At 41.4% G+C, this 13,755-nt stretch overlaps 2 protein-coding genes across 2 annotated transcripts; both read left to right on the top strand.

Moving 5' to 3' along the window:
- Positions 1–1,896: 1,896 nt before the first annotated feature.
- LOC306701211 (uncharacterized protein) lies at positions 1,897–4,768 on the top strand (the record flags this gene model as incomplete). Its single annotated transcript, XM_079166467.1, has 5 exons — positions 1,897–2,485; positions 3,211–3,516; positions 3,632–3,906; positions 4,021–4,208; positions 4,459–4,768. The coding sequence occupies exons 1-5, from the start codon at positions 1,900–1,902 to the stop codon at positions 4,766–4,768; spliced, it is 1,665 nt and encodes a 554-aa protein (XP_079022593.1). The 5' UTR covers positions 1,897–1,899.
- Positions 4,769–6,743: 1,975 nt separating this feature from the next.
- On the top strand, positions 6,744–9,748 carry mrpl28 (mitochondrial ribosomal protein L28). Its single transcript, XM_079165806.1, has 6 exons — positions 6,744–6,859; positions 7,484–7,789; positions 8,429–8,581; positions 8,666–8,800; positions 8,926–9,012; positions 9,267–9,748. Exons 2-6 carry the CDS (start codon positions 7,505–7,507, stop codon positions 9,360–9,362), a joined length of 756 nt encoding a protein of 251 aa, XP_079021932.1. The 5' UTR covers positions 6,744–6,859; positions 7,484–7,504; the 3' UTR covers positions 9,363–9,748.
- Positions 9,749–13,755: the final 4,007 nt, after the last annotated feature.

The raw sequence follows: 13,755 nt of genomic DNA, 5'->3' as shown, positions 1-13,755 counted from the left end.
TCGTCTTCGCCGCCGTCTTCTTCTTGATTGACATCGGTAACAACCGGGTTTTCTTGTGTTTTGTTCATTTTCTTATCAGTCTTACACCTCCTTTGCAATCTCCCTCCTCTCATACTCAGCTTGGTGTAGTATTCGTATAGATTTATATTGATAGGAGGTATATTGAATAACCGACTATCAGGAGCTCACCACTATACGTCCATCTTGTTGTAGCGCTACCGGAAGTCCCCGTTCTCTGCTTTTATTTTCATCGGGTGCCACAGGTGTGCAGGCCGATAGTAGCCAAACCTTCAAACGTTTTGGAACTGCCAACTCTGTCAAATATTTAACCACGTTACCACTCCACAGGCTGTATGGGTAAAAACACACATTACATTACATCAAAGAACGCTTGCAGTGATTGGCTGTGAGCCACGCCATACAAATATGGGTTTAGTTTTTTTTAGTACAAAAAGGTTTGAAAAGCTTGATACTATACTTGGATTATTTTAGTCGATATCTTAAAGGTGGTCGGTACCGATACCCAGACCCAACTCTGCCTCTTGCTGGGGCCGAGTGCTGCCTGTTACCTTCCTTTAAACATCAAGGCAGCCTTTTTTTTTCAGACATGACCTTATGATCTGCTTATATAATCCTGACAATACAATGGGAATTTAATTAGTGCAAATTAGCTTCACTGGATCTGCTCAGAGAGTGTGTGAAGGCTGGGTGGGCTCTGTGATCGCCCTCTGAATGTATTTTCTCCCACCAGAGAGCTGAGGAGGGAATGCAAACAGGGACGACTGGGGAGAGGACGATACCACCCACCCATCCCCTCCTCCCCAGCTCACATGACTGTGATTAGAGGAGGAGTGTGGTGGGACAGAGAGGGAGAGAAGGTGAGCCCGATGAATGACATTTTTGGGATTTCAGCGCACAGATCACATCCAAGACCTCAACCTGTCTTTGATTGCTGACTGAGGGTCATCCTCTTTTCTGGGGTAATTTAAACTTTATATACTAAAAAGTAAAAAGTGTACATTTGCTGCATTTGTCTTACATTTTGATTCGTTATGCTTGAGCAAGTTAGTTTGTTGTGTGTTAAATGTACAGTGTTGGAAGAAATGCTCAGATATTTTTTCAAGTAAAACCACAGTGTGGAAAATCCTCTGTTACAAACAAAAGTCCATGAACCAAAAGTAAAAGTACTCATTATGCAGAATGGCCCGTTTCAGAACAATATGTTATATTTCTGGATTATAGTTACTGATGCATTAATGTGTTCATACTTCAATGTTTCAGCTGGTAAAGGTGGGGTTTAATTGAACTACTTTGCTGGGAACTTCTGCATATCCCACCAGATCAATATCGTTTTATCTTCACCAATAATAATACATCATCATTTATCTGTTGATTATATTTTGCATTATCAATTTCAATCTGCAAAATAACTTTTATCTCAAGTTATCAAATCACTGCCGGGGAGTAAAAAGTACAATAGTTGCATCTGAAATGATGGACTATTTGTATAAAGTTGCCGAAAATGGAAAGTAAAGTGTCTGAAATTGTGCAGGAGTGAATAACTCAGTCATGCTGAGGCACGCTGGTGTAATTCATTTTGAATGAATATTAAAAGCAGAGATGGAAAGTAACAATGTTTCTAGAAATAGAAAGTAATAACACTGAAGCAAATACAAATGGATTTTTAAATCATATTTACATCCTTTTTAAATAATGCATAATGAAGAGCATGCATGGTGGAGGTTATCAGAACGTGTGTGTGTGTGTGTGTGTGTGTGTGTGTGTGTGTGTGTGTGTGTGTGTGTGTGTGTGTGTGTGTGTGTGTGTGTGTGTGTGTGTGTGTGTGTGTGTGTGTGTGTGTGTGTGTGTGTGTGTTTGTTTATACTCTCAGTTGCAGGTATGAAGGTGCTACACTGGTGCATGCTGGGAGTGACCATCCTGCTGCTGGTCTGCGAGGTCACCATCAGTCATCTGTGCAATTCCCTCATCACCTTAGTGGATGGTTTCCACACACTCTTCATCTTCTTGCGCATGACTCTTCCTCCTCTTCAAACTAGCATAAAAATGAACCCGCTCTCCTCTTCGGATTCCTCCGCATCTCCTCCACATGCTTCCTCCTCCTCCTCAGCAGTACTTCCCTCCATCCTGCCTGCAGGGTCATCCATTGAATCTCCACCTGGGACCCGGGCCGATGGGCCCCCGGACTGTGGCGTGTCCTTCACCAGCAGCAGGATTCAGCCTGTGGGGGCTTTCTTTTCTGCCCTCCTCCTCACCTCTCTGTGTCTCTCTTACTTCATGGAAATTGTCAGCTTTTCCCTGGAGCCACACCCAGTGCAGCGCCCCCAGCTGCTGGTGGTGGTCGGAGCTGTCAGTCTGCTTCACAAGCTGCTGGTGGTCTGGCTGAAGTGGGATCAGCTGCAGAATGAGAGGGCCGATGCCAGCAGGCAGTCGAGGAACGAATCTCACCTTGAAGTGAACCACAGAGGTAACATCACCTACAAGAGTACAAGGTCACTTTGAAAGCATGATGCACAAATATATACAGTACAACAATATGTGGTACAAATAATAGTAATAAGGCATATTTATTGAGGCTGTAATTAATAGCTTTATTAACAGCCAATTAATCATTAATAAGAACTTTTGGGTTGCTAGGTTGTGGTCGGTGTTGCCCTCCTCCCAGTGTTCAGTTTTGATGCTAATCTAAGTTACTAAGAATGCTAGCTGAAGCTTCACATTTACCATATATTGATCCTTGTGTGAATTTTACAACTGCAATCTGTGACATCCAGTTCCAGCTGGTCTGATCAATCTGATCTGAGATACAATAGTTAGTTGCTCAATGTGTGATGACCACACTTTAAACTGTACCTAAGGATTTTAAAGTTCAATGTTGTGTAAGACACATTACTGCAATTAAGTTGGGTGAAATTCATTCATTTTGAAGAATGTGGAATTCGTGGGCAGATCACAATGATGCATGAGGCTTAAAAAATCCTGCTGCAGAGCCCCTCTCTCATGTCATGTGAAAGCACTTGTAATGGCAATATGTAATAATCTTTTACCACAGAAGAATTAGTGTGCCTGTCGAGCTGATGCTAGTGTACAGACACATTTCCCTTTGAAGTAGCTGCCAGGTGTATATTCAGCTGTGAGGAACATCAAACAGTGTCCACGTTTGTTTTTCATTCCTCTGTTCGACTCCCACAGTCTTGGCTGCAGAGGAACCCAGAGGCCAGGCTGAGCCGCGGCGAGTCCCGGATGATGTTAGCTACGTCCAACCTGCCGTGGACAACTCGCTCCACAATGGGGCGCTTGTCCTTTGCAACCCGGGAACCTCCAGCGTCCCTGACACTGACTCTCAAACTGTCCAACAACAGCCAGTCCACCTGCATGCAGCAGCTCAACAGGACCGCAGGGACTGTGAGGCAGCCGGCGGTGTCGCAGATTTGAAGGTTTGCAAGTGTGAGAGTCGTTCAGAAGACATCACAGACAACCCCTGCATGGGACATCTTGGTGAGAGAGTTTAGCTCCTTGGACTGTCACCTTTCTCACTTTAGTGTCGCGTAGAAAAAGAGCCACATATTTTACACATGTGAAGATCATGTTTTGCTGTTTTCTCTCCCTTCAGACAGTCAAAATGCATTTAATACCAAAGTCTACAAGTCATCCCATCACATTGAGAGGACTGTACCAAGCAGCCAGCGGCCAGTCAGTCTCGTGTCCTTTGTCCTCGTCGTGCAGGGCCTCACCAGCTCTCTGCTGGCTCTGATCAACAGCCTGGTGATGCTGCTGGTCGGCCCACAGTTCCTACACAGCTCGGGAACCTGTGGCCTGCTGGTTTACCTGGATCCTGTTCTCTCCCTGCTCGCTGTGATTGTGCTGATCGCCACCGCTGCACCACAGGTCGGTGTGTTCATGTCATGCCTTTCTAGTTTGAATGTTGAAGCATTTAGCTGAAGTTCTCATGTGTGCTGCAGCTGTATCCAAACCTGCACTGACTGTCGTAAATCTCTCCAGGTGCACAGGTATGGACTTCTGCTGCTACAGGCCACACCTCCACACATTTGCGCATCTGATCTTGGACGAAGGATTACGAGTGTCCCCGGAGTGCAGGCTGTGCACAACCTTCACATCTGGCAGTTAACTGAATCCTTCATGGTGGCCTCTGTCCATGTACACTGCCATGCTGGGTTTCCAATGCACAGGTGAGGTGGAAAGGTCTTTTGACTTTGGTACCTATGGGGGTTCTAACAAACCATGACCATTGAGGAATTATCAATTCTGATTGGCTGAAAGGTATGGATTCATTTTGGACACTTTTAATATGCATTTGCCATTCTAAATTAACGTGTCAGTATTAAACTGTAGGTAAAGACAGCAACAGTGAGGCTTAACAATGGCTAAAGCTCAAAGCTCGACATTTCGTTAATGCAGAATCCTTTTACACATGTGCAGGTGTGCTGATCTGATGTCGGGGGTCACTAAGGTGCTGCAGAGTGTTGGAGTGAGCTGCTGCACCGTCCAACCAGAGTTTGCCTCCTGCTCTGGGTCCTCTGCAGGCAGCGAGGGGGACGCCTCCCCTGTCATCCACAGAGAGGACCCCTCCCTGCCACCTCTTCTGGCCTGCAGCCTCGCCTGTGGAAAGGCCTGCGCTGGGTCTATGTGTTGCTCTCCCGTAGAGGAGGAGACCAGCCTGCTGGCACCACCAGCTGGGGAAACAAAGGAAGAGCCTCAGACACTGGTCATCGAGAACACCTTCCTCTGACTGAAGTAGTAGAAATAAATGAATGAATGTAAAGGTAAAGGTAGTGGACGATGCGGAAAAATGAACAGATTTTGAAAGTGTAATCTCTCCTAAAGCATGGCTCACACATTACATGTAAATGTTATGTTTGTGTTGGTTTGATGACATTAAACATGGCGCTGCAATATCAAGCGAGGCTTTTCTTCTTGTGATGCCTCATTTGTACTCCGAACCTCTGTATTACCATGTATGTATAAACAAATAATACTAAAGTGTGTCTCTTTTTATTTTAAGATAATATGTATCCCGGTGGTACAGCGACCAAAGAAAGTAGAAGAGCAAATGCATGAAGATATGTGATTTAATGGGCTACTGTATTATATGAGTATGCACTTTAATACTAAATGAAACTATGCACCCAGTGGTGGAAAGTACCAAAGTACATTTACTCAAGTACTGTACTTGATGAACTTGAACTTTATTTCATTTCATGCTACTTATTCACTTCTACACATTCAAACACAACTATTGTACCTTTTTTAAGCCACGACATTTATTTTACAGCTATAATTTCTAGCTAATTTACAGGTTAAGTTTGTATATGTAAAACTAAAAGTTTATAAAATATGATGTTCTGTTAACTACATAACAGTGTATAGATGAAGTATGAAGTAGGATAGTTAAAATGAGCTCCACCTCCACCAACTACAACGTTGATGTATCACTTACATTAATACAATCTCAATACTTTAAATACATGTTTTGCTAAAGCTACTCTTTCTTTGCTCACTTGTAATGGAGTACTTTCATTTTTATTATTTGAATACTCCTTCCATGAATAGAATGAGGAATAAGACAGTTGAAATGTAATGTATAATGAGTCTGCAGCAGTATAAGCAGCAAATACAGTTGTTGCAGCAAAAATGTGAGACTGAGAGAGTTCATCAGACTACACAGCAAACGCTGCAGGAAATACACAGGCACACTATGCAGTCATTATTCATGTCATCAGTTACACCTGTGCCTTTCCTATCTGTGTTTAATCGTAATCTTCTATATTTCTTACCCATGATGACACCATGTGGCTCCGCCTTTTTATTGCCGGACAGCCAATCACAATGCACCTACTTTGAATAGCACAGCACAGACCCGACTACGTTCCCCGTTTTTGTATTTATTCGACAATAATATGCTTAACAACATCCGGCACGTGATGGTATACTTTGTATACGAGTGCTCTGTTATAAAAGCAAACTAGCATTGGCGAGACACCATTACTCAAAACACTCTCGTTGATAAATTGTGTATATACTCTTCCACATCCTCTTACTGATTGCCCGGATGAGCCTCGGTGGTCCGGGGTGCAGGCTTCAAACCTGTAGTTGCTTAGCGGCAGAGTGGTTCAATTCCACCTTTCGGGCGTATGTGCGCGCTGTGACCGTCAACTACAAAAGAAGTGATAGAGTCATGTTAACAATTTGTGCGTCCCTACGTGTTATTTGATCGATACACTTGTTCTACCATCTTGTTTTAAGGGAAAGCGTCACATGTTTTAATTCGCTATAGTACAATTGAGGATTGTTATTTTACCTTTATTACATGATTTATTGCAAGTAAATTGCAATTTATTGCAAGCTTATAGTAAGCTAACGTTACTTACTTTTTATACACAAAACTCATAGTGATGCACAATGAGCGCAATATGAATTTTAGGAGAATTTAAACTTAATTCTGCTGTCACAAAAATGTAAAACATATGATCAATGATTTCCTAATGTAAAATCAAATGCATGAAAAAGTTCATAAATTATTCGTTATAAATAAACCCAGGGTAATAACTGGGGAAGCATAATTTACCATGAATCTACATCCGCTCTGCCAAGAAAACGAAATTGATTGACAGTGTATGAAAACCAATCATCTGTGAGCATTTCCTGTCCCTCATCCAATCATGTTCCTCCGTGCTGTGGGTTGGCCGATCCATGCGGAAGTGTGTCTGTGCAGCGGAGGCAGTGGGTGGTACGCGTGATGTCCTTGCCCGCTGAATGTTGGACTAACCTGGATTGAAAACTCACTTAGTACTTGGTGGAGGTCACTTTTACATCATAACTGGTAAGACAGACCTTTAAACGTGCTCTTAACGTTATATCAGACTCATAGAGGCTGATGTTTAGATGTATGACTATGTTGTTGCACTGTGCCTGTTAGCGTCCTGCTAACTCAATGTCTCTGGTGTTTTAAACATCAACATGTTTAATGATTGATTCATAATGTATTAAGTTAAATGCCAAACCATCACTGCTGCAAACAATTGGACATTTCGACTTGGGCACTGGGACTTTATAATGGGCATTTTTTTTTTACAGTTTGTTGACATTTTATAGAAGAAACTGTCAATCAAATTAGAAATACACAGTTTATTTATAATAAATCTAATCGTTACTTGGAGACCTAGGATGTATTATTTGGTCTGATCAGGAAACAAAAGATTCAGTGCGTCCTGGTCAGAAAACCCTTAACATTTGTAAATCTGTGACCATAAATCTCGCTTGTTAAATGAGGAAAACATTTTATTGAAATGTATTTTCTTTAACTGAATCCCAAATCTGACCCACCTTATAAATGGAAGTGCAACTCACAAAACTAAGTAGAGAAAGTCATAATTCTGTGTCATGAACTACTGATTTTCTTATTGATTTCCTGCAGTAACTGTTTCATCCTTAATCTGTCTTTCAGATTTGACTTGAAGAGTCCGTTATGCCTTTTCATAAATACGCCCCCAAAATCTGGGACGTCCTAAAGCTAAAGCAGGGCATCTACGCTCGTCTGCCCACACACTACCTTAAGTCCCTTGAGCAGAAAGAGTCACAACCCGTCCATTGGAAGCCTTTGGGAGTCCAGTACCGAGCCAACCCAATAACGGGGCAGAAGGAGCGGGTACAGGACGTCCCGGTACCCATCTACTACCCTCCGGACTCCCAGGACGGTCTGTGGGGAGGAGAGGGCTGGATATCAGGCTTCAGATATGCCAAAAATGACAAAGTGAGTATCCAGTCTTTGGTTCTACTGGTGTGTTGACATGTGACTGTCCACTCGCTGTCAACCTCCTTTTCTTCTTGTTAACCTTTCAACCTTTACCAAAAATATCATACAATTCTAGTTTTGTTTTAGTGGAAATTCGAATTATTCAGCAGCAAAATGGTTATGCTCACAAATAAGAACATGTTAAATGCAATCTTCTTTGTAAGATATGATTACAGTACTTTAGTATAATGTTTCAGTACTTTTATGATATGTTGTAATTTAAAACATGTTTTGGGTAAAACCCTAAATCTCTTTAATCTCTAAATGTTCTCAAAATATTTGTATTTATTGAGAATGTATCCATTAAGAAACATACAAAATATACATACAAGCTTTCATTGTTCATCACACTTTTGTCTTATTTCTTTATTGTACTAAATGGGATTGTTGAGTGGACACACAAGATATCACTATAACTACATTATTATAAGTTGTATGTCTACGCAACCCAGCTGCAATGAATATAAATATGTAGGCTAAATTGAAAAAAATCATTGCATCTTTAAAGTATGTATTGAAATATATAAATATGTGGCACTAAAACCCAGAGGACGTTTACATTGTTCCCAACATGTTCTGATGTTTCTCTCTCTGTAGATGTCGACTCGTCTGAAGAAGACCTGGAAACCACAGCTGTTCAAGAGAGAGTTATACAGCGAGATCCTCGATCACAAGTTCACCATCACAGTCACAGCACGCACTCTGAACCTCATCGACGCTGCCTTCGGATTCGACTTCTATATTCTCAACGTAAGAGAGCTCTACCGTTGTGTAACAAAATTAACATTTTCCAATCGGCTTTTCATGTGACTGTAATTATCCAACTCCTGTCAGACGCCAAAGGAAGACCTGAAGTCCAAGTTGGGGGAGGACCTGAAGAGGGCCATGTTGCTTCGCCTGGCACGCAGAAACACAGAGCTTTACCCCTCCGACCCCGTCAAGGGAGAGAAGGTCTACAACAAATACAAGGTAGGTGGGATGTGTTAAAGCGATTCTAACTAACCTTGATGTTTACCAGCTGCTGTACAAGAGAAGGAGTTGTGATTAAAAAACAAATTACGTTTTTGTTTCTCTGGTTCCTTCTGTCTGAGCAGCAGTTTGAGATCCCGGCGGAGGAGGCCGAGTGGTTGGGTCTGAGTCTGGAGGAGGCCGTGGAGAAACAGAGGCAGCTGGAGCACAAGGTCACCTCATTCAGCACTTGTTTCAGCCGTTTTACCTCAACAGAAATGAAGAAGAAATGTTCCTAAATATCTTCTATTTTTTATGAGAAAGACATTACAAATCAGAGAAACTGATTTCACATCTCTATCCCACCTTAATAAAACCATAGACCCCTGAAAGATGTGAAAAGAATGTTGATTTGTTATGATAAAGCAGTGCACAGTCTATGATTAATCCATCCTAACTCAGTTTTGTTCACCCTCTTGTCTCTCAGGAGCCGGAGCCTCTGTTCAAGGCCTGTGTAGAGGAGCTGGTGCAGGAGCTGCACATCCAAAAACTCTCGGAGCCCCACCTCATAGAGAATAAGTGAAGAAACAAACCGTCTGAGCGGGACAGAGGCATCTTTTCATACTGAAAAATTAAGTAGGTTGAACTGTCAAGCTTCTCCAGACGGTGGTGGGAGTTACACGGTTTCTGAAACGTTTTCACCCGGGAGAACATCCTGCAGTATCCGCTCGTATTTCCATCTGAGAGCGACACAAAGGTGGAAAAGACACAAATGATGAGGCCATGTTGGAGTAATGCTTATTTATTTCCCCTCACATTTAAGATCCATACATAAGACATTTTAGGAATTAAGAGAAAAGCCTCCGTTAGTGTAAATACTCCCTGACCAGTTGTGATATCAGGCCCTTGTACGGGATATCCAAGAAATAAAAGATTCCTTTTTTTTCTTAAACCCTGTTTCTGCTTATCTGTTATCTCCCATAATTATTTATATCTTATTATCTTATCTTATTTACACCATTTCAAGCAACTCACAACCACTCACCAGGTGACGTCAGTAAATCCTTGAGGGTTCGGGGTTTGAGGGTTTAGGGGGGACATTGGGATTGGGCCTAGGATTGGGCAATTTCCTCGCTTGAACCGGAAGTTGTTCTGCACCGCCATATTGACGGCCGTCCCAAAGCTTTTATTTCTGATCTGAGGAGCGAGGATCGAGGAGGGAGGAGGGATCTCCGAGGAGCCATGAGTGAGGACGCAGGAGAACAGCCTGCCAGGAAGTCTTTTAACGGCCGACACGCCCCCTCATTGTTCATCATGTGATTGGACGCTACAGCTGATCGGACTGATAATATTTTGTTCAACGTGTAAACAGTGAAGACAGATCGCAGATTAAACTCAAGCTTTATATTTGATTAGTTTTCTGATTCCCCGTCTGGTTTGAATATATGTTCATTGTAGACTGAACAACAAAAGGACCCACAAATAACTTTCTTCATTTGTTAGAAAGATTTGTGTTTTCATGATCTGATATTTCCCTCAATAACTTTTATTATGGAAAAAATTAAAGTCAGAGAGAGCTTATCATCATTTCAGTCATGTGAGGCTGATCATTCCTGAGTGTTTGAGTTATATCATTTAAGAGAAACCATAATCCAGTGGCGGGCCGTGCATTTTATACCTGGGCCTTCACTGCTGAAATACCACCTTATAACCACATGATGGCGCCACAGCTAGGGTTATTATTCGTTTCTTGGGCTGTAACTATATAACGTTACATATTTGTATTAAACCGTTTGGTACGAGGCTTACAAACCGAACAAAACGTTTGAATAATACTAGTGCATTTGGAAAATACAGAAGCTTAAATTGTAGAAAATATGTTTCCTGCTCTCACATAGGAGACAGCGGTCCGTGTGAGTTCTGAACTGGAACAAAAAGAACCACAACAAAAAACAGCTGGGCCTCCGCAAATGTTCCGGGAGGCTAAGCTAACTAGCTTAACGGAAAAACAACAGCAGCAACACGCATTCTGCTACACACTCAAGGGCCATTCAGATATTAGATGTAAAAAAACGAACCAGTTGACTTACCAAATGCTGATCACATCCTCTTTTCTTTGTTGACAAAGATTAATCCCACAGTTAAATCCCAACTCACAAATCTGTTTATCCTCCTTCAGCCATTGAGTGTTAAAAAACAAAGCTAGGTTAAAAAAAATAAAAAATCTACACCAAGCAAAATGCAAAAAATATCATAATTTCATTCACATCTTTCAATATGAACTCTTACTACTTGACTAAGCCTCTGCTGTTAAATTTCGTTTCACGACAGTCACGTGCTCGCCCACTGACCAATCACAGCACAGAATCTCACTGCAGCGCTGCTGCTAATGCTGACGTAGCTGTAGGCCTGCAGGCCGCTCTGGCACGTCTAAGAATCTCAAACTAAAAATCTGATTGGTTGAACACTATGTCAATCAACAATATCGTCCCCATTCACTTCAACTGCACATGGAGGCACTGGTGAGTGCAGGCCTGGGGCCTCTCTTCTTACCTAGAGACACAGAGGTGAAATCTGATTGGATAAAAGCTCTACTTAAAACAAGCTGCACTGGAAGCAGAGCAACTGAGGAAGACAGTAGCTGCGCAATGAGAAAATAAGATAATGGGAAAAATATTTTTGTAAATTATGATACATGTAGTGTATTTAAGAAAAATTATTAAATTATAAAATAGCTATAACTTTGTGATTCTGTTTAGGCCAGCAGAGAAGGCTTTGCAGGCCCTGACGGCCTGCCACTATATTATACGTGGTAATATAACTCTGAATGGAACCACAGTACTGTATGATGAACACTTACTAACACTAATACCAACAATATATCTGTACTCTCAGTTACATTTTGAATGCAGAACTTTTACATCGTGATATTGGTACTTTTCATCTGCAAATATGCGTCGTTTGCGAAATGTCTAATAGTTCATTTAGGTTTCTAAAGTACAAGTTAAACGTGTATTTCACTACCTTTGAGTATGTACTGTAAACCCAGGACATATTAAGTCTGTTTACCCAGTAGATGGAGCCAAAATGCTTTAAATGAGTAAAATCTCCATTTAATAGAGTTAGATCATAGCCTGTTGAATTATGAAGCCTTCTTTGTTCTTTTGAAATCGATTTAAAGAACTACGGAAAGAAAACAGGCCAATACAGCTGCAGTTAAATGTGCTGTAGCTCCTGAAACGTTCTTTGCTTTTTTCTCGGTAACGATAATAAGTAGTGCTACAAAACAAATGTTGTAATAAACCACACACCTGCCCATGAAGACACACTGATACAGCTAAGATCCTTATATGGTGACAGACAAAGAGGTGCACTCGAACATAAAAACAGCCGTTTCTCGGCTGGTTTCGCTTTCAACACCTCTGGTCTGATCTGTGACAGTTGTATTGGGCTTGTAGCTGTTTAGCGGTTGCAGCGTACTATTATGGTAAGATGGGGAGTCCCTACTGGTGTGGGGACTCCCGTGGGTGTTGTAACTTGGCAACAGACGGAACAAAAATGATACCTGGCCCGTGTAAACAGAAAGATTCCCCTCCTTATATAGATGCAACCTCAGTCTGGAATTACCCCATTCATATAGTGCACGTGATCAGCAAATCATCCAAATAAACACAACATCTTAAACCGATTTTTCAGCAAACACATGTTAGAGGAACTTCAGGCAGCTTCATCGTTGCTCCCCTGAGCTAAGTAACACTTAAAGTCAGAGATGTTAAACCATTTTTTAATTTGTAAATATTTAACATTGTAGCTGCCTCCTTACCAATCCCCTTACCAGTCCACCTTTGGTCAAATATATGTAATGTTTATCAAGCTTAAGAAAGTTAACTTTTAACTTTGTGGATTGTGATGTATTCCACCACTGTGGTCCAGACTGGAATATCTAAACAACTGCTGGATGGATTTCCATGTAATCTGGTGCAGACGTTCATGGTTCCCGTACAATGAATCCCAATGGCTTTGACGATTCCCTGAATTTTCCTCCTGCACCACCATCAGGTTGACATTTGTGGTTTTGCATGAAATGTCTCAACAACTACTGCATCCATATTTCAGAGGAAAATACTCAATTTTAGTTACGAGTTACTTTATGAATTGAGTTGAATACAAAATATAATCAACAAATTAATGATAATGTATTATTATAGATACAAATACAATGAGACTTTATTGATCCCCGGGGGTAAAATCACAAGTTACCTAACAGTATATATTTACGTAATTTAAATTAGCTCCACCTTAACCAGCTGCAACATTACACGGACCATTCTGCACACTTTTAACTTTTCCTACTTAAATTATATTTTGAAGCTATTACTTTTGTGCTTCAATACAACAGCGGAACACTTCTTCTTCCTCAGATTATTCACCATAATGTGTGAGATTTATCAGTGAGTGACTGGTAAACAGTTGTGATCACCTGACCCAGAGTGGGTGTGACTGCAGTGAAAGCTCCTGTTTTGATGACTTCATCCGAGTGATGTAACTGAAAGTTAAACTTCCACCTTTACACATTTCCGGTTAAAAAATAGACTCAAGCACCCTGATTAAGTCTCTTTCCATCATTATTTCTGTATGTGATTTTTTTTTCTCCATCGCACATGACTCATCCTGTCTACTCAATTTTCCCCTGAGTCTCCACAAACCAGCAGACACCTCTACACATCAGACAACTGAGAGTTGAGGTTCATGACTGAAGTTTTAAACATGCAGGTATTAACAGTGGTGGAGGAAGTATTCAGATCCTTTACTCAAGTAAAAGTACCTCAAATTCGTATGTAAGTACAGTACTTAAGTGAATAAATGTACTTGGTTACATCCCACCACAAAAATGTCCTTTGAGGATACTGCTGTCCTAAAAACTGAAATCCCAGATCAACTAGAGATCGTGCGATGGTATCACACCAGCTGCGATG

Source organism: Pholis gunnellus (assembly GCF_910591455.1).
Source record: "Pholis gunnellus genome assembly, chromosome: 9".
NCBI lineage: Eukaryota > Metazoa > Chordata > Actinopteri > Perciformes > Pholidae > Pholis > Pholis gunnellus.
Note: the sequence above shows the minus strand (reverse complement) of the source record. Positions and strands in the feature narration are given on the sequence as shown.